This window comes from Haemorhous mexicanus, chromosome 3, assembly GCF_027477595.1.
Source record: "Haemorhous mexicanus isolate bHaeMex1 chromosome 3, bHaeMex1.pri, whole genome shotgun sequence".
NCBI lineage: Eukaryota > Metazoa > Chordata > Aves > Passeriformes > Fringillidae > Haemorhous > Haemorhous mexicanus.
The window spans coordinates 54,511,863-54,539,646 of record NC_082343.1 but is presented as its reverse complement, the minus strand read 5'-3'; the positions used below and the strand labels follow the sequence as shown (position 1 = coordinate 54,539,646).

Below are 27,784 nucleotides of genomic sequence, written 5' to 3'. Positions count from 1 at the left end.
TTGCTAGTTTTGGCTTGAATTGGACTTTTTTTTCCACAGAGTAGCAGAAGTTTGGGACAAAGAAAGGTATTGACAGCTCAGTTTAGATACGCTGGTTAAAAAGGCATTAACTAGTAGGTATACAGGTGGGTGCAATAAGCACACAAGCTAGCATACATGTAAGTAAAAAGATAATTAAGTCAAGGAAGGGATAGGCTGGGAACAGGTGAGAGTTTTTTTTGTGAGGCTGCTGCATGTAACCTAATGTTTTTCAATCTGGGATCCACATATCACGCTCCATCACGAAACATGCTAGGATTTACAGGAGGAATGGTCATCAAGAATGTTGTATTTCTTTCTGCTCCAGCCAGGAGATCTGGCTGCTGGCTCCTAGCTGTTCTGCTACTGCACTGCTACAATGAGGATCCCATCCTCAGCTGGAGGATGGGTGCAGTTAGATTTAATACCAGGCTGCACAAACTGAAGAGCTGTATGGCTGAATACATTCTTAGGTATCACTTGTGCAAACACATGTCACACTTCTCTGGGAAGTAGTTAAAAAAATGAGTGGGAAAACAGCTGAAAATCTTTTAATGAGTAAGAGTGGTTTGCAGGAGCTTGAGTTCTCACCAAACTGTACAGACATGGGTTAAAATAATGTTACAACTAGACACAGGTGATCTTGGTAAACTCCAGTCATACAGATGCACACATTTCTTTTACACATACACTGGAAACAGACTAAAGAAGTTGTTACGATTAAATTCTTGGGTAACAGAATATTCTGTGCAGTGAAAGTAGAAAATACTGCATTTTCATCAAGTGCTTTACCCAGCAACTCCAACACACACCCAATATCCAAAGCAGTTTCCATTATTTTGATCCACGATGCATTCAAAATCTTTTATTGTTTATAAGAGGATAGGTCATTTGCAGAGTTTTCTTTCTGAGGCTGCAATGCTGGAATATCTTTTCTGGCTGCTACTATCAGTATTCTGAATAAGCATAATTTTAAAGTCCAATGAAGACCTCTAGAAAACACAAGGTAGCGGGGTTATTGTATGGTTTGTCAATTATATTCTTCAAGCTTTGTCTGTTTAGAGGTCAAATTTTGTGTCTAGATTTAAAAAAAAAAAATTCCAGAAAATCTGGTATTGATTACATGGATTTCTTGCAGTAGATGTTGAAACTACATTTTGCTGTTGTTTAACAAATTACAGAAACTGTGAAAAATTACTTTTTACTGGAATTCACTACTATAATAAAATACCAAGGCATTCTAGACATACTGGGAAACACCAACTCAAAACTGATTTCATGCAAAGTCTTTGAAACATTTTAAGCATTTTATTACTTGTCCTCTCTGTGAGTTTTCAAAGTAACTATTTCAGTATTATTTGGGCTACTTACATTTCAGTACTTTAGTGTTTTCTGGGTCCTTTATTAAGGTATTAAAAATAGATACTGTTGGTAATATATTTGTCTCATCTGATCTGCAAGATGTAGCAATCTAAGTTAAAAACTTTGGGATTTTTTAACATTACAAATTTATAAAGAGTTTTTCCTATTACACACAGAAATATTCTGTTCTACCCCATCACAGAAAATCAGCAATTCTTTCACCCTCCACAGAAAATAATGTTCAGAGTTAACACAATGAGTTCTGCCCAGGCCAAACTGAAAAGATGTCCTGAATAAGGATCTCAGGTATTTTCTTGTACACTTTCAATGGAAGCGTGAGGAGACTGGAAAGGGTTAGAGCCTCTTTGCTAGGCCAAGATTTCAACTTTCCTACTTCATTTAGGGAGTTTCTGGAAGTTAGTCCAGCTACAAAAATAAAAGTGAGATCAGAAATTACTTCTCAGTATTTTTCATTGATGAGAACAGAATAATGCCATGTACAATATGGCAGAGTAATATCTATTGTGGTAGGGAAGTGTGTGCATTTTGGACATTTAATGCTAGTCTGATATCTCTAACGCCGTTTTTTGCTCTATATTCTCAAACAAGCCATTCATTGTAATTTTTAATAATTTCAGTTATACAGCATCTAAAACTGCGTTCTTATCATACTGTTTTTATCAGATGTAAAGATGGAAGGGATTGGCACATCTAAGTCAAAACAGTAATTCCTTCACTGATGTATTATTAGTTTCCACTCCTGGTATGTTGGTGTATTTCTCCTCACATAACTGCTGAAAAGAAACCTTTGTGAGCACAGACTGAAAAGTCTTGTGCTGAAGAGCCAAGTGTCTCCTTATTGCTTCCAAGCTTGCAATGACTGATCTTTGTGTGACTATACCTGAACCTTTTATTTTTCATCAGTCTGGGCTATGTGATTTATTTTTCTAACCTCCATCCAGTACTGCAACTGCTCTAGACACTGAACTCCCACTGCAATCAATCAAAAATTCTCCCCACACATTCCAGTGCTTTTTCCAACACTAAAGCCTTTTTCTACAAGTTCCCTAAAGAAAAATATTCCATGGATGAATGGACTTCAAAATCACGAATTTGATTCTGAACATACTGCATACATTTAACTCCTTGAGTATGGATACTATGTGCCCCACTTCCCTTTTTGCATCTTGCTTCTTTACTGAAAGAAACCCCTAAATTTACAGGGATCATATCAGAAATAAATTATTAACTGTATCCTTTTTTCAACTATGACTACTTACCACATAAAACCTGAAAATATTCTCTTCTTAATCAAGAAAAACTACGATAAGCTTGACTAAGTGTGGCTTTAAAACCTCTGTGCTAGATTCTAAAATGCTTTGTCTTGATTTTAGGATTTGTCTACTCTAAATCTTAAAGAACGGGTTTACAGATATTGGTATGATGTTTTTTAAACATATCTACAAAAATGTTAAACTGGTCTCTGTGTTAAAAACATGTACAGCACTTAGTTAAACAATATTATACAGCTTCAATCTCAAACACCATGAGAAATCAATTCTTAACTGAAAGAGGAATTCTGAAAATAGACTTCTTGTTTGTTTGGGGAAACGTCTTGTTTCCCCAAATCAAAATCAGCAAGTTATTCAGCTTAATATAAGACCAAGAGTGCTTTCTTAGTCTTAAGAAAACTTGCTTCGTGTGAAGGAATTTATTTTCTGTGACGGTTCTGCAGTCATCAGCATTATTTGAAAACAACATCTAAAGCACTTGCCACTTAATGGAAACTGCAGCTCTACAATTGACTTGCTCTGCAATTTCTGAAACCAAACCAAGCCAATCAAGCAGAGGAAACCTCTTTCATGAATCTGTTATTTACATATAAAGCAGACAGGAAGAAGTATTTTGTTAGCTCTGGAGACACTGTTTAAGGAGGTTTTAAAAGATTAGGAAGTATAATGACAGGTGCACAGTGTTCCTTAAAATGAGACGGGAAGTGAGTATGAGAAAATTTGATGGCATCATCCTTCTATAAAACTAAGTGAACAAACTGTTCTCTCTTAGAAATGACTATACACTCACATTTACAACCAAGTATTGTCCCTTCACTTGACCTTTAACACGTTGTACTGCATTAATTGCCTTAACTACTCAATTAAAGAAAGCCAAGTACTGGGTTGCTTCCATATTCCTTGTGTGTGAGGTTATTTTTTAAAATATTTTCCCAAAATATTAAACTCTGCTGTTGTTTTGTACTCAACAAAGCTCTGAAGTTCAAGCAAGCTAACATGTGTCATCATCTCAAAACTTAACATCTTCACTGTGCAACTTTTCAGCTAATCTTTCTAGCAAAACCTACCTCTGCAAACACCAGTGACTGTGGCACTCTCCTTACCATTTCCAACACCACTTAATATTACATTTCAACTGTTTTCAAGGAAAGCCTATTTCAAAGCCACAATGAAAAACATGCCTTCTTATTTAGAGCTGGAGTCCACTTATGAATTTTCTCCATCTCTGCACCCAAAATATGAACTTATAACAATATGAAAGTAGTTTGAGTATCTAGACATTATCTGCACACCTCTGAGAACTGAAGCCCACTTTGACTGCAAGTTTTCTATTGCGGAAATTCTCAAACCCACAAAGATTTACTCCTTCAGGATAACAAGCCCTGGGTCTTCCAGTTATGAAGCCTGGCAGAGATCAAAACTAAACTAGACCTAATAAAAGGAGTAAATATTGAAGAGACACTAATCAAATTCTAATATTGAAAATCTGACTCTGAAGTTCCAAGAGAGCTTAGAATTCCCACTTCTTAAGTAATTCCCATTACTTGCCTTTTACTATAGTTTTTAAGCATGATTACTCTGATTCTGCAGATACTGAAAATTTTAACAATTTTGCAATATTGTAATTTTTGAGCTATCATTTGAACAAACAATAGTGCAAGCCCAAAGACAGAAACATAACAGCATGGAAAGTATAAGCCTACTTCTCTTTAAGAGGGAGGGGATTTTGTCTCCTGAATGTAGATTTACTTGGCAATAACTGTCAATAACAAAACTAAGAAGCAAACAGTCAAAAGTAAGTATATTTTTACTCATGACCACAGGTTGATGATTATGAAGAGTTAACTGAAAGGTCTGGAGGAGAATCTGAGAGAAATATCTCAGTGTTACAGAATTAAGTGATTAACAGAAATTTGCCATGTGTGACAATTAATAAAAATGCAGCAAAATAAAAAGCATATGCCCATTGCTATGGTACATGCCATGTTGTTAGCAGTATGACTCTTCAAAATGCACCAAGCAGAGCTGCAAGGTGTTTAAACTCACCTCCTGCAAGAATAGAATAAAGCAGTGTTCTTGGGGTTCTAATTTTTTTTTTTTGGCCTAATTTGCACACACTTGCTGTGTAAACTATTAAACTTCAAACTGTAAACCTGAGTTCATAAATGAACCCATCCATGACTTCTATCTCCTCTCTTTTAGTGTTTATCTCAGTGACCACTTCCCTGCATTGAAGATTTACTTCTGGGACTATTGAAGCATATCAATGCAGTGTTCAAAAGTGGTCTGAGGAGAGTGGTGGGAACAGTGGCTATCTCCCACATCTGCATCCTATCAGACTGTCAAGTAGAAGGTTACCATGAACACCACTCACTGTTGTTCACCTAGATATTTTAGGCATTTTATCAGAAGTGCAGAGGAACACTTAAAAATAGGAATTAGGGGCAATAAGTTTAAAAGTTTTGAAGAAGCAGGTTTGTTAAAACATATTAAACAAGTAACACATCAAATACATCTAATTCTCTTTATTTTAGTTCAACATTTAATGTTTATTAAAGCTTTTCTTGTTTCATCATCCTTGCCCAGACCATCTAGTTTTATGCTTCATTCAAAACTCAATAGGAATGCTCTCGCAGCAGGATTTGGACCACAGCCTTTAGACTCAAACATGAACAAAAATAATTGACAATAACAAAACCTCATCAAATGACCTGAGTGCCGGTACTACATAGTTTCTATCATTGAAACAAATTACTGACCTTATGATCCTGACACACATCTAAAGAATGGGTTTAGCAAGTTTTTATATGGAAAGCATACTACCTATGAGTGACTACAATATCTGACAGAAAACAGCTTCCAACAGAGTGGAGAAAGCTGCTCTTAGTCCTTTGCATTAATAAACCTACAGTATTAGCTTTGAATCTTTATTCAAGGTGGTCCCTACCAGGGATATACAATGAAGAAAAAATCTGCAGAAACAAGAAGTAATCTGAAAAATTGTTCCAACATCAGTGCCCTGTGTCCCTCTAACATTTATTTGAATGCAGGAAGTAATAAAAACTGTAAGATAGTGAAGCAGATCGCAGAATTTTTATAGAGGGAAAGAAAAACATTAGTACAAGGCCTCTTTGGGGCAATGTGTTACCATTATAAAGGTGGTGTCAGAAAAGGCAAGATGTGGTCTAAAAACGTATAACTGTTGTTTAGGGAGTTTTGGTCTAACACAGAGTCCCAAAAGGAAAACTAGAGACATTGAAAAGACCACAGCAAAACACCACTTTACTTGCTAAGTCATCACATCATGGTACGGACAAAAGCAGACTGTCTTCCCTAGTGGGGGGAAAAAGTGAGGGCTGTATCTGACTCTCCCTGTCTCCCAATAGTGTTTCCTTCTGAATATGATATACTATGTCCTGATAGGAATTAGGAAGAAGCATAGTAAGGCTGCACTGTGTAGGTTGGAACTCGTTTTATAGACCTGCTTAAACACAGCTCAGCATACTTAACAAGTTGGTAAGTGTTCCTTGCCATACCATGAAATTTTTTTTTAGAGGGCATATTTTACTCATGGAAGCAAGAGAAGAATGAGTCATGAGTGATTTCATAACAGCTCTGCAGAAATTAGTCCAACACCATGGCTGTAGGAGAACTAAGATGGACAGGCTGTCAAAGCACAGAGGAACAAGGAGAAAGAGTCGAAAACCACGAGCAAGAAGCACAGAGTAAAAAGGATAAACCCTGTATAAACAGGAAATGAAGGAAGTCTTGCATTTCAACCTGACCATGGTGACTAATTTCTATGGAAAAGAAAAATCGAAAAATTCCTTTCACACTATGTATGTGCATAACCAAATAGTCATTTTACTCTACAGTCATGTTCATCTAAATCCACCTTGCTATTGTCCTGTAATAGCATTATTTCTTCCACAAAAGCCAGTGACTAAGCCCAGAACTATGGTAGACTCCCATGGCAAGAAAGGCAGAATTTTTAGGCAGGTCATCTGACTTTGGTCAGAAGTTCAGTCAATAAAACTTACTGATTGCTCTCTTCAGGGTTTTGCTATTAAGGACTCTCAGCTGTTAGGTCAATTAAGCTACAGTCAATAGAAAGAGCTCCTTAGGGAAAGTATTCCTTCTTATTCTCATTACTCCAGTTGACCCTAGTGCCGAGGTCTGCAAAACTGCTTCTGGTCTGGAGTTAAAAATTTATTGTACCTACTTCCTTAAGCGACAGGCTATTCCAGATCTTCTAGTTCTTATGAAATCTATTAATTCTATTTTAGTATCTGTGTGGTTGGCACTAGCATCAATCATTGCAAGTTTTTCAGCAAAAGTTGCTGAGCAGTGCGTGCAAACCAACAGGGAACTCTTCAGTGTGGTTCAGGATAGTTTCAGTACATCTCTCCCACAGTGGGCATGGAGAAGCTGAGAAATGTTTTAATACCTGCAAGTGTTAAGCTTAATATGAACCTTATACCTGGTCAGCTGATCCAGACATGAATTTGGTGCAGCAAAGAATAACTGAAAAAATTAAAAAATGATAGGTGTAATCAGCCTTCTGAAAATAAGTAGTAGAGGAATAATTAGATGGGAAGGCTTTTTTTTTCAGGAAAAAAAAAGGGAAAAAAGAAATCTCCTTCAAAAAATATTCTGCAAAGTTCTGATAAGTGTCAAAATATTTGTTATTGCCTTAAAAACGTTTAGAAAACCTTTTTTGTTTAAAATTTTGCTTTAATTTTTCAGAGCAATTTTTTCCTCCATCATTAAAACACTTAAGCCAGAATTATTGTCCTGTTGCTTTTCTTTAAAATTATTACACCTTCAAGTTTCAACAAGAATAGATTTTTGGGGAGAAAAATCAATTTTATTTAATAACAGCAACTCAATTCCTCATCCAAATAGCTTTCCAGTAACTCTGATATCTTCTTTCTCTTTGTAGTTTTCTTAAGTGTTATTATGCAGCACATTCTGCGGTGAGACAGAGTGCTGGAGATCCATTTGTAGTATGAAAAGCTTTTGGGTGTGCTAGACAGCTCTCCTGTGACTCTCATGACTGCTGGCTTTTCTCCATCCAGGTAGTTCAGATCACCTCCTGTAGTCAGACTCAAAACTATTCAGCCAGAACAGCCAAAACAGGCTCTGACAGTATGCAGGACTAACAGCAATTACAACATTTTGTAGCATGTGGTAATTGAGTCATTATGATCAGGCTGCAACAACTACATGAAGGAAAAGTTCTTATAATAGCTCTGATGGTAACTGCTTGCATATTTTCTTCAGCCTGGACCAGTTGTGAAAGCTGCAGAGCAGTTCTTAATGGTTGGCTGGAATGCGTTCCTTCCAACAGAACCACTCTGGTACCACCTGCATGTCTGCAAGGCCATATAAACAAAAAGGTGATGTCAGCCTGGTCTAAATGCCTCTGAAACTGTGGTCACTGTTCCACCACTGAAGATACAACACTGCACTACGGGGTAGTACTGGTGGCAGTCTTACAACTCTTGTCAGATCGTCTGGTAAGTCTGCTCCAGGCTGAACTCTCAACGTAACTACAGTGTAGTGCCTGCAGCAATTTTAAGCAGTTTTTAGTTATGGAAATGGCAGAGGGTTCTTTGTAAGTAATCAGGCAACTCCTAGATTCTTCACCAACTATGACTTGCAAACATTTGCCAGAAGTGAGTTCGTTTATAACTAGACAGAGAATCACACCTTTTCTTTCAAGCTTCCTGACTCTACGCAAGTGCTACCTCTGAGACAAATGATTAAACAAACGCAAAATAATAAAAGAGGAAAAAATAGAAATAATTCAGCCTAAAAGAGCTGATCATACAAAACCTTCCAAGTAGGATAAATCAACAAAAATAAATGCCACCATGCTTACCTTCAAACCTTATCAATAGGTTAAGAATGGTCTTTGCCTGTTTGTAGAAAAAGGGTTGTGAGGAAGGCACTTCAGCAGAGTATAAGGGACAGAGTGGGCTGAGTGATTCAGGCATGAAGCAGAGTTATCACCAGAGCTCTGGAAAGCCAACCTGGCAGCACCTACTGCTTTTGTCACTACAAGATGATAAAAGTATGAACCATATGTTCACATCCCTTCCCTAACAGCAACAAGGTAACCCTACACCTTATGTAGCAGGACTACAGCAGATCTGCTACCCACAGCAGAATTCTGCTCAAAGCAACTCTGCTCTGCCTGAAGATTGTCTTTCTCCAAGGACTGTATCCTCGACACTAACCGAAGGTCCAGTTTCATTTTAAAAGCCAAAGCTGCAGCTATAATAGGAAATCATTGCATTATGGTTGTAATCTGTGACTCTTAGCACAGATGCAATGTGAAATGTTATTATTTCATGAAAAATGATGACAATAAAAATCCCATTTCCAGTGTACAAATATTTAACTTTATTTTGTCTCATAGTTAAATCTCCTTTAAGCCAATTCAGGTTTTCTCTGCACATGAAAATGTTGCTACTTCATTTGCAAGTAACAAGCTGCCCTGTTCTGAGAAAGCAATTACTTTACAGGAAGTAACAGCATCAGAAGTTTCTTGCCATTTGGATCACTAAAAAACCAAAACTAGCACAACAGTGTTATCTTCTGCTTAGAGCTCACATCCGCATGGTCTTTCAAACAGAGGAGTCTAAAAACCTCTGGTGTCAGAACCAGCTGATTGCTGAACTGCCCACCAGTAAGAAATAATCTATGTGACCATATATCTGAGCTGATCCGAGGATATGCTGAAGTGCTCCTGTCCTTTTAGGGAGAGGTAGGACCATTAGTCCTATGGCTACCAGATCTGCACTGTGCAGAATAACAGGTTAGTTCCCTCATTTGTGAGAAAGAACTTATAGCATATATAGTGCATTACAGACTATCTCAGTTCCTTCTGCATCACAGTTTCTTTCTGTCTCTTCTGCATTTCAGAAGAAAGAAGAAATGAATCCATTCCTTCTGCAGTGATTGCACTTTTGTCCCCTTCACAGTCTGAGGGAAAAACAGCCATTTGACACTTTTAACAGGGTGTGAGAGGGTGGTCTAGATATTTGTTGCAACTGAAAAGGTTGTTCTGCTAACGCTCACAGTTGTGAGGAATTACCACTCAAGTGAGCTGCTTGAAGCTTTCATTACATTTTAATAGAGGACCTGAAGTACCGCTCAGTCCTTTCCACTGCTTGTCAACATGATCAAACACATGTTATTATTTTCGGGCCCATTTTTACCAGATGCAGTCTTAGTCTAGAGCACTGCACCAGGAGTGTAATTACAAGTCATACATCCTAAAGATTTTCTAATAATGTTAACACCTGTACAGAGTGCTGGTAACAGGCAGTCAAGTAAAACCAGCTTACCACAATTTTTCCCTCTGACCAGTCCAGTGCCTTGGCTACCACAAAGGATCTGTGGTACAAGAAATGCTAGAATTAGTGGACACCTGGATAAATAAAATCTATTTGGGGAGTCAACATGACTTCTGTAAAGTGACATTTTGTCTTATAAACTTCTTGGAGCTCTCTGCAGGCTTCAGTTGTGCCATGTGGGCTAATACAACCCAATTGTACATATTTCCCTTGGATATCCAGAAGATTTCTGGCAAAGACTTTCACCATAAGCTTTAAGAGCCATTAAGAAGCCATTGTTTAAAAAGCAAAGTTTTGGCACGGAAGAGTAACTGGCTAAGAAGTAGGGCATTGGCGCAAATGGGAAGGTGTAAAAAACACAAAAAAACCACCAGCAGAGTCCCACAGGGGTCTTTGTTGGAATCCACACTAATTAGTGTATCCAGAAAGTATCTGGAAAAGCAGTAGAGGAGTACAGACAAAGTTTGCTGATGATAGAAAGCTGCTCCAGACAGTAGATACCTTGAAGGCAAGCTGTAAAGAAGAGAAAAATGAGTCTCCTATAAGACAGAGGGACTAGGCAATAAAATGACAAATAAAATTCTACATAGATAAGCTTGACAGTGCCCTGAGTGCACTAAAAGCCCTTAATTGGCTTTCAGTTCTTGCTGGACACATGCTGTAGGTGTATCTGTCTCTGGCCTTTGTCTCTGGCTGCTCCTAACAAAACTCTCTGGATGCACCTTGGACCTGCTTCTTCACCTCAGCCTGTCTATTAACCCAACCCAGACATGCTGAGACTGCATCCAGCCAGTGAGGACCCTGTCTGTGCTGGGGTCAGCCTGGCTTCCAGATCCTCCTCCATCGTGGGCAACCGAGCTCCTGCTGCTCCCAGCCAGTGACAGCCCAGGGCACATGTGGATGTCCCAGCCTGGGTTTTATGAAGCTGTTGGGCCACAGGGAAGAGGATGCATGGGTGTGAGTCCTGGGTGGAGATGGCCAGGGCAAAAGAGGGAGTAGCCAGGTACTCTCAAGCTGGGAAAGAGACAATGTAATGGAGAACAGACAAAGGTCTACAAAAGGTCTGTAAGTGACAGGGAAAAGAGAGATAAAGAGTACCTGCTCACTGTCATCACTTAGTGACCCTTTGTAATAGAAGCCAGGTTCAAAGTTAGGAGAACAAGTGGTTCTCCACACAGCAGGAAATGGACACTTGGCACTCCCTGCCTGAGGACAACTGTGGATGTGTGAGTTCACAGGGAGTGGGCAACTAGCTGGCAGAAATCCACTGCAGACCAAACAGACAAGCCACGCCAGCCTCAGTTAGATTTTCATTCCCAAAATGGAAAGAGTTGAAGATTGGGAGTTTTGAGGAAAAGTATCAAGTACACAGGCTTTGCTTTAACTCTTCTATTCCAGATGCCCAGATATGAACACTGGGCTGGCTTGGCCCCATCTTAAAGTAACAGACCTACAACTTTTCCAAGGGCAGATGGATATCAAGACTTTGTCCACGGTTATAGGAAAAAATTATTTCATACAATCTGTAATCTGAAAACTGACACACTTATTAGAAATTTCATAATTTCTAGAAGACTCATTTGTCTTACGACTAGTTACATGTCTGGAGAGTAAGAAAAACAACCTCAGCTCTAAAGGAAATCCTTTTTCAATCTGCTGTTTTAAGGATTAGGATTCTTGATCTTTCTGAGGATGTTGGCACCAAAGGCACTAAGGAAGCAGGGGGTGCTTGGCACTGCATGCCAGTTCCAGTCTTTCATCTAACAGACTATCTTAACATCAAAGATATCCTAACTGTATTTCTTTATTTACTTTATTTATTGCTGAAGAAGTAGGAATCTCTCCACAAAGCTCTGGGCACTCTGCCATTAACACAGATACCCAGAAAGATTGTATGCATTTCAGAGAACCCCATTTCCTAGAAAAATGCCACCTCCCCTGAAACCTCAGTCCACACTGAACCTGCTTATCCAGAATAAAACACTCCCCAGGTGCTCCTTCAGAAACTAACACTGCAGAAGTAAAAGCCTTAACATCTTTTCCCTAGACAGATATTCTCTTGTCACTCTTTTACTAAGAGAATCATTGAATCCGCTGTTCCTAATGCCAAGTGTTTTGTTTCCTATTTCCCACAGGACTACACAAACCAATCACCAATAAACTAAAATTACATTGTCTTAAAAACAAACAAACACAAAAGCATACTAGCAAGCTAAACCTCCCCCCCCCAGCCCCAACCAAACTGTACCTATTCATCACCCTGGAGAAAATATCCGAGAAGATGAAGAAATCATATTTTTTAAGTGTGTAACCGGAAATTCCCCTGAAGTCCTGAAGTTATACACAGAATACAAAAATGAAGTGAAAAAAAAATCTTTCAAATGTTAGAAGCATGCTGGAAATACGACAATAAAATATCTCTCTGTTCCTTTTTTCATTTTTATTATGAAATACTGTGTTTTGGGGTTAGCTAGGTTGTACCGAACCAGGCTGCAGTTGTTTTAACTGCTGGATAATTCAAAGGCTGCAATAAATAATTAAATGAAAAAGGAAGTTCTAGTCCTAAGCAAATTGCTTCACAGAGAAATAGTTTGATTACTCCAATCACTGTCATATTCAGCTTCCTTAAAATGTCACAAAAATATAGTGGAGAACATCTTGATTAAGTGGGAATGCATGAAACAAGAAAAATAAGTAAGTTACATTTTGTTAAGAGGACTTTCTGCTCTTCATAGGGGATACATTAGAATTCTAACTAAATATCTCTAAGAGTAATTATAGTTTTATCTACACATACACAGACATCTCAACAATATAAACCCCTCCCAGAAACAGACACCATTAGGGTTGCACAATCAAGGACAACTGAAGTTAGGAAATGCCAGAGTTAACCTTCCTCTGGCCCTTGTGCACAGATAATTGAAAAAAAATCTTCAATTACATAATCACATACTACTGTTTTTGCAGGATCCCATTCAGTGCACAGGAAGGACAAACCCCATGAAACAAGCAACTTTGCAGTATCCTGCTTTACTTCTGTTCTTCGATGTGTTACCCTCAACCTTGAAGCGATTCCAGTTCTCTCCTGAGGCATTATCACTGACTTCCTCATGAGCTCTTCTGTGGTGTTCATTAGTGTAACATCTGAACCTTTCTCCAACAGTTGTTTTATTAAAAAAACTTACAATATGGCTGTGATGGAAGAAGTATTCTTAAACTCATTTTACAGAAGTATATCTGGGGAATATCAAGTTCAGAAAAACCTTCTGATGTTAGGTGTCTCAGACATGCAAGATCTAACTTACTTGTGATCTGCAGCACTATATAGATGTTTATATATTCAAAGACAGTTCCTATTCACCTCAGCTGCAATCAGAGATGCAAATCGTTCTATAGGTTTAAATTAGTGACAGAAACTGAGACACATTAAAGACAGGCATGAAATTAATTTGCTGGGCCACCCATAACAGAAAATAGAGACAGAATTCAGTTTTCTAGCACAGCCTTCAGCCACCCTTGCCATGAGATCTCTTTGTAATCCAGTTCCTCATTCAGCGTACATATTTCACCTCTGGCCACACTTTAGGCAAAGACCTTAAAAACCATATTTGTTTTCAGCCTTCTGGCATGTCTACTTTGTACAAAACTAATGGCCAGACACAAAAAGCAGGTGGCTTTGTATTACACCCTGCATGATCACCACGGATGTGAAAATAGAAAAATCCATAGGCAAGCTGAATCCTTCAAGTATGTTATTTCCTAATTACTGAGTTGACAGCTTTCTAGACTTACTACTTTCTTGTATCTATTTTCTTACTAAAGTTTTATTCTATTATTTACAATAAGTCAAATTTGAAAACTACACATGTGTGACAATCAAAGGAAACCTTCCCCGCTGGTCTACCACACAGGTTTTTGACATATCAACTAAACTAGCAACTGCTGATTCTAGATTATAATTCTCTATTTCACTGGTTGAATCCCAAGCTTTTCCATGCCTCCACATAAGACAGGAAATTATTGCAAAATAAAAACAGATGAATGTCTTACTCTTTGTCAGAACTGGTGTGATTAAAAGGTTGCGTTACTTTAAAGCAGTAACAGACAAGTAAGAGCCATTTAATAGCACGTGGCATTTCAGAAATAAACACACTGTGTCATAATTAGAAAAGACAGATTACAAGGATATGGCATTACCCACCTATAGTTGGGAGCCTGGATATTTACTCAAACCTCTCTTATTGCTGCTGATAAAGAGGTGCTCACAATGAAAGCCATTATTCATTCAAGTCTCATAAGATATATTTTTCCATGATCAAAGCAGCCTATACTCAATAACAAAATTTACTTAAAGCGTGGACAAAGTCTTTGTGCTCTGAGGCTGGATTTACAAATCTGTCAGCGCACACAGGAGATCCACCTGCACAATCCAAATAAACATAATACCATGTTTCCCTATGGCCTTTTGTCCTTAAACTTATACAAAATGTTAGTTCAACATGTGCTTCAGGTAAAGTTTAAGTTGTATCATAAACATAAAATGTTCTAGGATCATTTATCAGTAATTTTTATAATTTATAGTAGTTGCATATTTTAAAGTAACATCAAAGAACAAGTAGCTTTATTTATGGCAGGACACAAGCACAGGGTAATGGCAGATGCTACCTCCAGACCATCTCCAGCAGTAATAATGCCAACTACTACTTGTTTACTTAAGAAAGCTCATATTACATGGAGAAAAGTAATAAAATACCACCATTATTATTATTATTTAATATTTATCTTATGAATTCAGGTGGGTAATCCTCTTTGAGTTGCATTATAGCTTTAAAACATGACAGGCAAATTGTTAATCTTACTAAAGGCTTCATATGTAATACATAGCATAACCCCAAGAAAGGTCCATAAGGGAATGTATTTCCCAGATCAGTGTTTAGACTGGGCATATTGGTCTTCGGTGGTTTTCATAATTGTTGACAAATTGGTAAGTATAGCCCAACAGTGCTGGATAATAGTGCAGAACATCTCCCTGCTTCCCAAGTAACTGGTTCCTGAATGTATACAGCACCTCAGCCACACAAAGTCTACTTGCACAGCATTTGACTGTCATATTTGTTACCATCAGTATTTGTAGACACACTTCTAAGTTAACACACTGACACCACAATTACTATGAGGAATGATGTAAGAGGAATAAACAGGGACTGTTGTGAGACCAGGATAAAAACTGAACCACAAACATGAAGAGAATTAAATTATGACAAAGTATAAAGAACTTCCTGGCAGAAAGAGCTTCCTGGCAAGAAAAAAAAAGTTTTATCAACTGCTATTAAGTAATTTATGTCTGTGACTCACGATGGTCACATTTTGATGACCAGATTCTAGTATAAGACCTTTTTGTTATTACAGCATATAGCATTATTTTTCAGATCTGCTGTCCTTGTATCATTTCTTATATTGAATTCTGCAAAGGGAAACTAATCAAAATCTAATGTGAAATACCACAAATTGCTAATAGACCTGATTTTCCTTTTTTTCTTTTTTTAAGTCTGGCTTGATCCCTGCTAATAAAAGATGTTTCTTTGGATTTTCACATTTTTCAAGTGAATAAACACAGTAGCTGATTAAGATAAAAAGCATTGTAGACCTCACCCTAAAGATTAAAACTCTGTCCAGGCTGAGCTGTCTTCTCACTAGAAACACTTAAGTAAAATAAGAGGAAAGCTGAAAAAATCATGTCACTATAACCAAAAACAATTCACTTCAAAAGGAAAAACAAAGCTTTCCTCTGTGCATTAGGATTAAAAACCAGAGTGGATGTCTGGATTCTTACGATATTTTAACTGACTCGGACAGTTACTGAGCAATCACCAAACTGATGTATTAAACCTAGGTGAAAAAGAGAGTGATAGAGCGAAGCCACTGGTTTCTCCTTGGCTCAGGAAAAACTCAGTTTTTGAGAGTGCTGAGAATATTCATTTAACACTGAATCTCAGGGAATCTGAGGTGCTCTGACTCCCACAAATGGTACCATGTCCCCCAAAAAAGCAGGAACAGTGCTGGAAGAAAAAGTCTTTCAGTCTCAATCCTTCCAGAAGAGTTTGTGCATCTGAATTTTTTTCTGGTGTTCAAGTCAATTCTTAAGTACTAAGAAAGGATTCACATGACATGGGGATTATGCAGACAAAAAGCAGAATACAAAAATCTCTTCCATTTCACTGGGTGAGATCACAGTAATCTGCAGACAAAACCCACAAGTTACAACATATAATCATTGCCAAGTGTACACAGCAACTCTTCTTTCCTTCTTTAAGCCTTTTTCCTTTCTGAACACTGAGCAGTGATGCAGCACCATGCAAATTAAACCTTGTAAAGCCATGGGGCAGAACTTTGGCTTCCTCTGACACAGGAGCACTGCTTGGCCAAGGCACTAACTTCCACATAGTTTCTGTTTGGACTTTTGGGGAGGGGTTTTCCAAAGAGCTCCACAGTGATGTCACCCTGCTCTTATTCAAGGGCTGTAAAACCTGCACTGAGTTTGGTGGGACACAGTAAAACGAATGTTACCCAACCATGGAGGAACCACCAGAACATACAGAGCTGGACATCCACTTAAGAATTTCCTTATATTTTAGTCAAGAAGTTGTGCAAAAGACAACTTTAAGATTAAAGCGGATTTGTCTCAATTTCCCCACTCCTAAGCATAAAAAAGCACTGCACAGACTTTCTATGAAATTATGTCATTATTTTCTCAATCATATTATTAGTAAGTTATTTTCCTTTACTTTCTTGAAAAGAATACATATTTAAGAAAATTAATGCTTTTAAGAGAGCATGGCAAATTTTTTAAATTAATGTTGTAATTTTCTCCTTAAGATTCAGAATACTTATTACACCAGAAAAATTATTAGGATGTTAAGGCAAGATAAATGCTGTGAAAACAATAGCTTTAAAAACTGGACTCTTCTCAGCTACATTTCTGGCATCTGCTACATTCCATTGCTATGATGTGCTATTCAGAAAAGATTTATGCAGCCAAGCATTTTTTCCCTAAGATTTTGAGTTCAGCTATTGATTCTATGATTAAATAGCCAGTAATTCAATTTTGTTAAGCTCTAAAAAAAAGAACAACTTCAAATACTTTTGTTGAAGATAATAGGAAAAGGAGTCAGTAAGCACAGGAGTTGTCTAAAACAGAATACTTGTATCACATACATCAACATTGCCAATAAACAAGGAAAGAAACCCACCCAAAACTAAACCAGATATTATTTGCAGGTAACTTTTAAGTTGCTAGATCTCTTGGCCAGAGATTAAGAAACTTGTCATTTGGTATTACCCACATGAAAAATATGTGTATATTTTATTAGAGAGGGGGAGTGTATACATAGAAAGATGTTTGCCTTTTTAATCCTCAGTAGTAGCCTTTGGTTGCCATGTGCCACTGGAAAGAGAAATTTATTATTCTACCCATGCTACTTCTGCCTTTTTGAGTTCCTCAGAGACTTTTCCAGGAATGAAGAAGGGTTAAATGCAATTCATTTGTATAGTAGTGAAATAATCACTCAACAGTGGAGCAATTCCTTACGTGCAGAGACAGACAGAGGGAAGGCCTGACTGGTGGCATTTCTAACATACAATCTCTTTGCCAGTTCCAATGGCAAGATTTTAGCAGAAGCACAGCCAACTTAAAATATGATCAAAATACTAGATATTACAGAAATGGTATACTGCCAAAATCTGACTGATCAAAGAAAAAAAAGTGCTTTATAAAGCAGTTCTATAATTAACTGTAACCAGAACAGCTAGTGCACATCTGATGTACCAGGCTTACCCATGTGAAGGAGGGGGCCCATCATGGGTACTGTTACGCTTCCTTTAAGTCTCTTTATCAGTCAAACAATTTTTTTTAAAACCCCACAACTTCTCACCCATCGTACAAATGATGTAGTTCTTCAACACCAGTATTTTGCCCTTTTATTTTTGTGTGTATATTACATACATGCATGAAATATAATGGTTCTTTAAACCAAAGTTAAAACCCCAGATAAGTTAACACCATTTGGCCGATTTGCTATTCAAAATATTGGGTGGGTGGGCACCCATACCCAGAATTAAATCTCTCAGTTATTTTAGATTTCATTGCAAAAGACACACTACTGTTCCTTTCTGTACTTTTAACAACTCATCAGACAAGTGATTTCAGGATTCTTTGTACACTTTCAGTTTCTATAAAATGTAGTATAATATGTGACTATCACACTTTGGATATGGAAGATATTTAGACAGAACCAGAAGAAGAAAAAAATATTCAAAATTTAAACCCATTTATAGACTTCTCCTGTAAATTCAAGTCAATGAGAAAAAACAGTTGCCCTCACACTTAAAAAAGAAGTCACAGAGGACTGGGTCACTTGTACAAATGCCTCTGTGATAACTTCAACCATGAGGTCTTTCCCTCCACCTAAAAAGCAAGTTCTGATTAAAAAATGCCTTCAGTTTCATAGTATGGATTTGTCACTGCACAGTTCTTAATTAAAAGAGCTCTGAGAAGCCAGAGCAAGCATCTGAACAAAACAAACTCTGTTTGAGACAGGGAGTTGCAGCTCTCTGTCTGACACCCATTAAGAAGCATATTCATGAGTGAAAAAAGCTGGAACTAGAAAAAAATCTGATTGCATTGTAGCCTTTCAAAAATTACATTAGCTGTGTGACAATCTTCTCATGGATCTACCCTGCAAGCTCTTGCAGATATTTAGCTCTGGAAAAAAACTGTACAGGGAGATAGTTGGCCTGCTTTGGAGAAATCCAAAAGAAAAATGGTTGCAAAAATAGGAAATTTTTGTTACTCTTGAGTAAATTATTTTCCAATACACACTTTTTCAGTCTAGAAGAACTTTTCAAACATTAATTTCTCTGAAAATATGCCATGCTGACACTTCCATACAATATTAACTGTCTTACCATCTTAATTAACACAGCAGTAGTTTTAGAGGATTATGCAATCTGAGTTACCACTGTGGTGGCCTCTATTGTCAAAACTGACTATTTGCTACACTGGAATTTGGACAAACCAGTAAATAACAGAAAAGATGTTCAGAAATTACTGAAAAGGAAATTTACAGAATGGGAATTGGTGAATATCTTTGGGAGCTGAAATCTTGAGAACAATTAGCAAAATTGATTCCAACTAACAAATTGAAAACAGTTAACATACTGTTCAAGCAGCTGTAGCCCCAGACAATAGGGGAAAAAAATAAACCAAAAAACTCCACAAAACCTACAACATGAAAGATCATAAAAAAAAAGAGCAGAAGTTCATAGTGGTACCAAAAATACAGGAGTGGAGTTGGGTTTAGAATGGAAAGTGGCTTGATCTTTTTAGAGACAGCAATTAAAATTGACTTATGTGAAAGATATCTGGAGGCCAGACTACATAGGCAGACTTCTAACTCTGAATTAGACTCTTAATTTTCCTGCATTGCAGCAAGAGTTAGAGCTTAGTCTGTAATTTACAGGAACTGAGCAGACCAACAAGCACTGAACCCAGACAAAACAAGAGGAGTTTCTGGAAACCCTCCCTTCCCTTGATATGCATGCTTATAGAATTATAGATGTCCTCATGGCTTTATTAAAATAAATTGTATTATCATATCTAGGGCAGGAAAAGTAGTTTTGGTTCAACGTATCACAGCAAGGGATGTACTTCTCCAAAGTAACTTTTCATTATTACTTTAATATTTTTGTTAACTCTGTAGAAAAAGTTCACAGTCAATAGCTAAAATATTTTCTTTTCCTCCCACAGCAGAGATAATTTTCTCTTCCATGATGAGAGAAAGAAATTCAGAAACAGTACACGTGAATAATGTAAGCAGATGTTTTTCATACACAGTCACAATTCCCTCATTTTTTTTCCAGATTCTTGAAAAATAAGCATCATATATGTTTTTCTTCATTTTAGTATTGTCTATCTATCTCAGACATCACTGTATCGTGGTTGTGTGAAAATGCAAATTTTAACATTTCTTTATCAGAAAGTGATAACTGAGGCCTTGATCTAGTAAGCATTACATGTTACACCTTGTGGAAAAAGCTTAAGCTATCTCACTAAGCAAACAAATACTATGTTCAAGCAAAAGTAATCATGGACATTAAAAAAGGCATCTAAAATCTGCAAGATCAGCCCTTCTGATTAATTGAGAAATGTTGACTTTACTGTGGTAATTACTCACTTCTAAGAAGTCCATCGGGATATTAAATCAACCAATTTAATTACACAGTATTAACAGTGATACCTATTGAAATGCACAGCACACAATTGCTAGACTTGTATGTTAGGGACTTTTACCTGGAAAACTTCTATTTCTTGTACCTTCACAATAGAGTGCTTCTCACATTAGAAATCCACAGGAGGAAAAAAGTGGCATACACAAAGACTCAGTTTTTTAATAAGACAGAAACACACATTGTTCTAAAATTTTCATCCACTTTATTGAGAGCAGTGACAAATACCAAAAAAAAAAAAATTTTTTCCACCTAATAACCTCCATCAGGGCAGCCTTTTGTAAAGCACAGTCCAGATGGCCACAAGTCATCTTGAGCCTATTTTTGGATATACTGCTAAGGTAGGTGCTTTTGTTATGTGTTGTGATAAATAGTATTGACAAATATTCAAGCTTCTCTTGGCTATGTTTTCTAATTTCTAACAGTGAACAGAGAAAATGAGGCAAAAATAATTTATAAACAGATTGTAAAATACTGTAGGTTGTAAAGACTGGACTTTCTGTGACAGGTTGCTCTTTCTTTGAAGGTATACTGTTTATAGAGAGGTACATTATTTAGCCTTTGTTCCAATAAAGGAGTGCAGAGACCCTGCAGAATGAGGTCGTAGTCAGCTTAGGAATGCCTGAGCACATTCCATATGGGTTCGGCTGCGAGGGCATATCAGAGGAGGGGGAAAATCACTGTGCTTTTATTAAGGCAGTATTGTCATGGTTAATGCAAAGGGGTTGAAACATTTAAGGAAAGGAAAAGAATTATCAACACCATCAAAAGATTATAGCCAAAAGAAGTAAACAGAAGTAATGAAAGGCAGGTTCCTGTGAAATTCATTTCAACAGTAATTTACTTTTATATTAACAAACTGTCAACTAGGGGAAATACAAGTAAGCCGACTAGCAACTTTTTCTCTGCAAGATTTGTATGAACAGAAATTCTAAACACATGCCTCAAGCCAGCAAAAATTTAGACATTAAACAGAACATAAAAGTGATAGCTTATGATATGTTTTGTTTAAGGTAAATTAAAATATATTTTAAAAAAACCCTGACAGTGAAAGAGGAAAGAACAAAAAAAACCTTGGAGCAATTCATTAAATACATAGATTCCTTCTGACTAATCTCTCAATTACTCATGATTTATGTATGCCTCTGTAAGGAAAAACTGCCAGACTGAATATTTTTTTCCAAACTTTTTAAATTTCCTGATGTTTTCCATAACTTTCAGAAACAAGAATTTCCATGCCTGAGTCAGGGACAGAACTATCAGTCACATTTACCCTGCTCAGCAATAGACCCATCCACCCCTGGGATGCCATGAGAGGAGTTTGACAAAGCACCAGTAACAACTTTACCAAACCACTCCCTGCTGTATGTGAGGACTGGGTTAATGCCTTGGCACTTGGGTTCTTGTTCTGCACATGGTAAGAAGGAGGAAGATAAGGGAATGTGCTGACAACCATTTCATCATTTGCCCAGTGATAGGATCTTTGGCCCCTGTCTGGGGTAGGCAGCTTGAGATCTGTGATGAAAAAACCACACTTCCTGACTTGGCTGTGCCAGATAAAGCCCAATCCATTTTCACCATGTCACTAACTCTTGCTGCTAGCACTGGTGGCATGAGCAGTACTTCCCACCATACTGACTTCCCATCTCTTATTAGGCTTCTGAACCCACAGATTCACCCTGAAATCCTCCCATAAACAAGGGAGGACTTTATTCCCTCCTTTATCTACACAGACGTCGTTAAGGAGCATAACAGACAAAGATGATCTTGTGGATCATCATCATCAGACATGTGGGTGAAGGACCTGCCTTCAGATTATTTTTTCTTGATGAATTAAATACAGAAATTTTGCTTTGAATCACCACTAAAATTAAGATTCCAGGGCTGCCACAGAATTGAAATTTACACTTCAGTGAGCTCCTAAGAATTGACTAAACTGCTCTGAGGATGTGGAAATGCGACACCAGCGCACTTTACTGGTGGATGACCAAAGGACAAAGGTTCATTCTGGCATTAGCTACAGCCACAGGAATTTTGTGGTAACATCAGCATGGGGCATAATGCAGAAATAGTGTAATAAGAATTATATATGTCCTCATGGCTTTATTAAAATAAATATTTTTCACATTCTGAATAAAACTAAATATGGTTGCACAGCAGTGAAAACTTAAAATATTTATTGACTCTTATGTAACTATGAGGCTACTAATGACATAAGAAGGTGAAAACTCTTATGAGGATGTTGCCATCTCCTCAAATGTTCAAGTGTTCAAAACTCTGAAAGTCCAGAGCTGACAAGACACTCAATAACTAGACTGGAAAATAATTATGCAAACTGCAATCTGCATTTAAGGTCCCTGAGAAAACTCCAGTTCTGCTCCTGAGTTACCAGAGAGAGCACAGACAACTTGAAAAGACAGCACAATATTGAAACAATAGACATTTTATTATGACAGCAGAAAAGCAAAAAAGCAAGGGGGAGACTAAACTGAACATTTTTATGAGGTTAAACACACCTGAAGCAACCGATTTTTCCTTTCCATACTGAACTGCTGCTTCCTTATGTCAGACAAATTGAAGCCATTGTGACAGGACAAAAAGCAAAATAACTTCTTAGACACAGCAAAAGCACTGTCATATTCCAAGACATGCAATTTCCAATGGGTCTTCTCATTTCCCAGATTTTTAACCAAAAGAGATTCTACAGGACAATGATTAAGAAGGAACTATAGATATTAGGGAAGTTTGGAAATAATATAATGTATTTCTCAGCCCTGGGGAAAGAGGACTGCAGATTTAAGACATTTCTGGTAGATATTACTATACATTTCCAGGGACTGGGATTTCCCAGTCTTTCTTGACATCTGTTTCACTGCTATCTAAACCTTTTGATGAGATGTCCTCCCCTCATTTATCTTGTAATTTAAGCCCATTTCTTTTTGCCCTTTCAACTTGAAAAGATCAGTCTATCCCTCCTACTGCATCTACCTCCTTAAATATTCTCAGTTCTTATGCATTCCCTCTTTTGTCTATTATAGACCAAAAAATCTTAGTTCTTTCTGTCTGCCTTCATTAGTTACATTTTCTAGAACTTTGTTCACTCCATTTGTTCTCTCCCAGGCTCTCTGAAATGAATGAAATGTACAAACAAACAAAAAGTTAGGAATATCTGAGTCTCCTATAAAAGCAGATTTAACTAATTCTGTTTAAAACACCCCCATTCACACATCTCAGCTGCCATGCAGCCCTTTCACAGGAAGACTGGCGAGACATACACCCATCACAGGGAAACTGAGGCACAGCTAAACGACCCAAATAAGACTATCAGGAACATCTACCTCGTACAGGAACGGAACTATGACAAGTTATTAACTGAGCTGTGCAGCAACTTCCCCCTGACCCACAACACATAACCTGAAGTCAGTGTGCTCAAACTTTATGGCTGCTGAGTTCTTAACTAAAGTAAATGCTATATCTTTATCATTTTTTTCAGTGTTAATAATTTCTTTCTGTTTCAAGTGTCACAATCCATCCATTGATTCCTTTGAGATACCAGACCTATACTTTTGAACTGCACTCCACTTGTGCACCTGCTTGTCAGGACCTTACCAATCTGTGGCTGAATATTCTTTTCACAGACCATTTCACTCCTGTTCTAAGTTTTCTGCTGTGTAATCCCTCTCCTAAGCTATGTTTCTGAAAACAGGCCCAGTACTGTCGTTTTCCTCAAACTAAACTATAAAATTATTACTTTTTGCATTTTCCATGTCACAGTGTGACTGATATCTTTATCCTTTTGAATAGCCCCTAAATAATCCATAAAACCTGGACCTGATGATCTTAATCCCTTGCTTGTATGTGACCTCCTCTGGGCAAAGCTTAATAAGCACCAATAGCTTTCTAAGCTTACAGGTCACTAGAGAATCTGGATGAATGTCAGGCTTTTATGAGATTTCTACTGTAAATTCAGTCAAGCTTAAGCTGCCAGAGTGATTATGAATACCATACGAATCCACAGCCAAAGTGACCAATACCTTTTAAGAACACGAAATAAAAAATGCAGGAGCAGCAGTGTTTCTCGCTTTGTCTGTCTTGCTCTATTAGAAAAGGCAGATGAAAGGATTCCATTTTGCAGCATAACCTATGCTTTTACATCAACATAAAAAGAAATATGAACCCTGAGGGTCTAGAGGCAAGTACTGCCAAATGACAGGCTCCTGTAAAGGTAAATGTCTCATTTTCATTTCAGTCGAGTATCAACAGCAGACTACCCATCATCTCTCTCACTACTGAACAGCAAACATCTTTCTACTGAGCCTAGGCCCTTCCAGTGTACCTTATTTATCTACTCTTGATTCAGGCCAACAGGGAAATATTTTTTCCATTTATTGACAGTTTTGAAGATTTCAAATCTATTCCTGTGGAGGCAAGAAAGGAAAAGCCCCCACAGGGATGCACTTGAGACTGGAACACTTTGGCTGCTTTTACAATCCAATGGCACCAATCATTTTATTGCTGAAGAGGTTAGCCAGGGGCATATATGATTTTATAGAAGTGTATCCTGGAGTTTGGCACAGGGCTTTTGACCTTACTTGTTCAGCAGCAGCACAGCTGGCCATGGTGCAATTAGCTGAATGCACAGGTGAGTTTGTGGTTGGCTTTCTCTGTCCTCAGAGCACACTGACTGGGACCTTCTGGCTCAGAGGGCTTAGGCTGCTGTGTTACCTACACTTTCAGTTATCAATTATCTGTCACGAAGAGGAATTAGCAAAGGATAACAATTTTGGCAAATTTGGTAACAGCACACAGCAGATGTAAATTAGAGGAGGTTTTGCTGATTTACTTTGTGCTAAGAATGGCAGCAGCATGGCCCAAGATCAAGTATGGACCAGGAACAGGAGGACACAAAATCCATCACTCAGTGGAGCCACAGGTGAGAGCAGATCCTAAATGCATTTCTGGCTACAGCTTAATGGAAATGGAAAACACCTATTAAAGTGATATGAATATGGGAGTGCTACTGCACAGTGACAACATTGTTTTGTCTCTAAAAAAAAAAAAAAAGTGTAGGTTTAAAAATTAAAAAAGCACTTTTTTAAAAAGGAAAAAAAAATTACCAGAGAAGTTAAAAGCCCTTTCTAAATATAAACGATCCTTTTTCCAATGGCAAGCCTGTCAAAGGAAAAATATCCATCTGATACAGAATTAGCTGGGCACCACAAGCCACTCCAAAATTTTCATATGCTCCAGAAAAAACTCCAGATACCTTTTTTTCCAGCAAAACAGCTGGATCTCCTAAAATACTTTGCACTCCAGCGGTCAGGACAAGACATTTACTAAATGAAATCTCTCCTTCAAATGTTTAAAGAAAACAGTCAGAATGTTACATTATGCTGTGCTGAAGTGTCACAACAGATCAAGATGATGTCAAGTTTAAACTGACGGTTCTTTACAGCATAGAGTTATCTTACATATAACTTGCATATACTTTGCTGAGGAATGTTTCTATTATTTGAGTCATAAAAGCTTTTAAAAATAATGAGCACACTCCAGGTATTTTACCTCTTTGAACTACAGGGAAGGGTTATTAAATACACAATCTGCAGGGACAAACAGTACTGTGGAAAATGGAAGAACTATATGATTACGCACAGAATTTCAACAACCAGAAGAAATTCAAAAGAGGGCGGCATTAACAAGGTAAGCACAAAGAAAGAACAAAATAAGAGAATTCAAAGAAGAAATTCAAAGGAAAAAAATAGTAACAATTAATAACAGCACAACTGTAAAAATGGCAAAAATAAAATTCAGCCGTAGCAGAACACAGGACCCAAGCTATAAAATCACAAATAGTGATCATAATGCATCACTTTCATCAAAGTGTTGTATTGTACAGAATTCAGTCATACATAAGCATAATCCTCGGTCATTAAAACTTTGGCTCCTGGATGATTTATCTATGCAAGAAGATAAATTGCTGACTTACCTGCTTGCTGCATGCATATAACATATGTGGTAAACAAGCAGAGACAGTGATGCAGCTTCCATTTCCAGTGATAGCACCACATTTCACTTCCATGAGACATCCTGTGGGAATAAAGAAAAGCAACCAAGAATTCAGGGAGTTTTACAAGACACTAAAATGAGGAAGACTCTGTTGTTAGTCAAACTAGGAAACTGCAGTAAATAAAGCACTGAAAATTATGGATGGCCCCCGTATTGCTTAAATGGAGACAAAAGTCTGCTAAAAAGGGTCAGAAATTATGTTGTCTGGTTCTCAGCAGACAGCAAAATGGAAGACTGGTCAGCCTTGGGCTTCTAAGCAGATAGATGTGGGTGGTATTTCAGTAAAAGAAACAATAAGCACAGTCTGAAAGAGTTAAGTTGTAGGGGTTTCTTTGAAATATGAAATTTTACACATATAAACACATTTATTCTATTTATTTATACATAATACATATTTGTTATTGACTAAATAAAGATAGTAAATTTGCCTCTGCCCTTAACAAAGCTTTCCGTTTTTCAGTTCTAATGTTCTGACAGCATGGTATTTTCTGCTGGCAACTTTTATGAAAATCCTGAAACTTTCCTTGCCAAAATCTAGGAGCTCACCTGCGCTGTCAGAGGAGTCAGGGACATCCTGATTATTTCATAAAATAAATGCAGTTATAGAAAAGTCTCTACCACTTATAGCTTGAAATTAAGTTTCCTTTCCCTTGCAGGCTAGAGGATATTTAACGGCTAAAAGAAAATGCTTCCTCCATTGTGGGCAAAAAAGGAAGCAAAAGTCTCAATAAACTTCTTCAGACCTTTAACCATGCATCCAAAATGAATGGTGCTCCTCTACATTCACGTCTCATTTTATTCAACAAGTTAGCAGCAAGCAAAAGGAAGTAACAAGTAACAAAATACAACATGCATTATTTTGACCAACTCTTCCTCTCCTATGTGGTGATGATGACTGGCTTTTGTTCAGTAAGATATTATCTACCTATACTGAGGTAGATAAGGACAAAACTCTTCCTCCTCCACAGATATTGCTGTGAACCCACCAGCAAAAGCTGGGGGCAAATATAAAACCTTTTCCAGTGTAAGCTTCTGTTTATTCCCAAAGTGGAAACCAATGCAGCAAGATAAACCACTGTAAAGGAACAAGTAATATTTCACCTTTAAAAGTAGTAATTCATCAAAGCACTCCTGTGGGCTAGATGCCAATGGGCCCAGGTAAATGACACTTCAGCAGCAATCAGTTAGGCTTCCCTTGGGTGCAGTGTTACATAGCACAGGTATCTGATTACAAAAGAAGTTCAGTTCTTTGTGGGTAGTTGTATCAAACTAGGAATCTGAAGCAGATTTATTTTTTCTGAGATGCTGTAAAGTCAAACTTAACAAGTGTTGAAGACAAGCTCAGAAAACATGGGGCTCTGAAATACAAGAATCTCTTTGATGAAGCCAGACATACAA

General features: G+C 37.5%; 1 protein-coding gene across 7 annotated transcripts in view; it reads right to left on the bottom strand.

Annotated features, from left to right (window-relative positions):
* The window catches only part of ADGRG6 (adhesion G protein-coupled receptor G6), a 125,144-nt gene that overhangs the window by 77,614 nt on the left and 19,746 nt on the right, over positions 1-27,784 (bottom strand). For all 7 annotated transcript variants that reach the window (XM_059841853.1, XM_059841856.1, XM_059841857.1 and 4 more), the window contains one exon: positions 26,307-26,407. In XM_059841853.1, the coding sequence (XP_059697836.1) occupies positions 26,307-26,407 (101 nt within the window). The remainder of the gene's footprint in view (positions 1-26,306; positions 26,408-27,784) is intronic.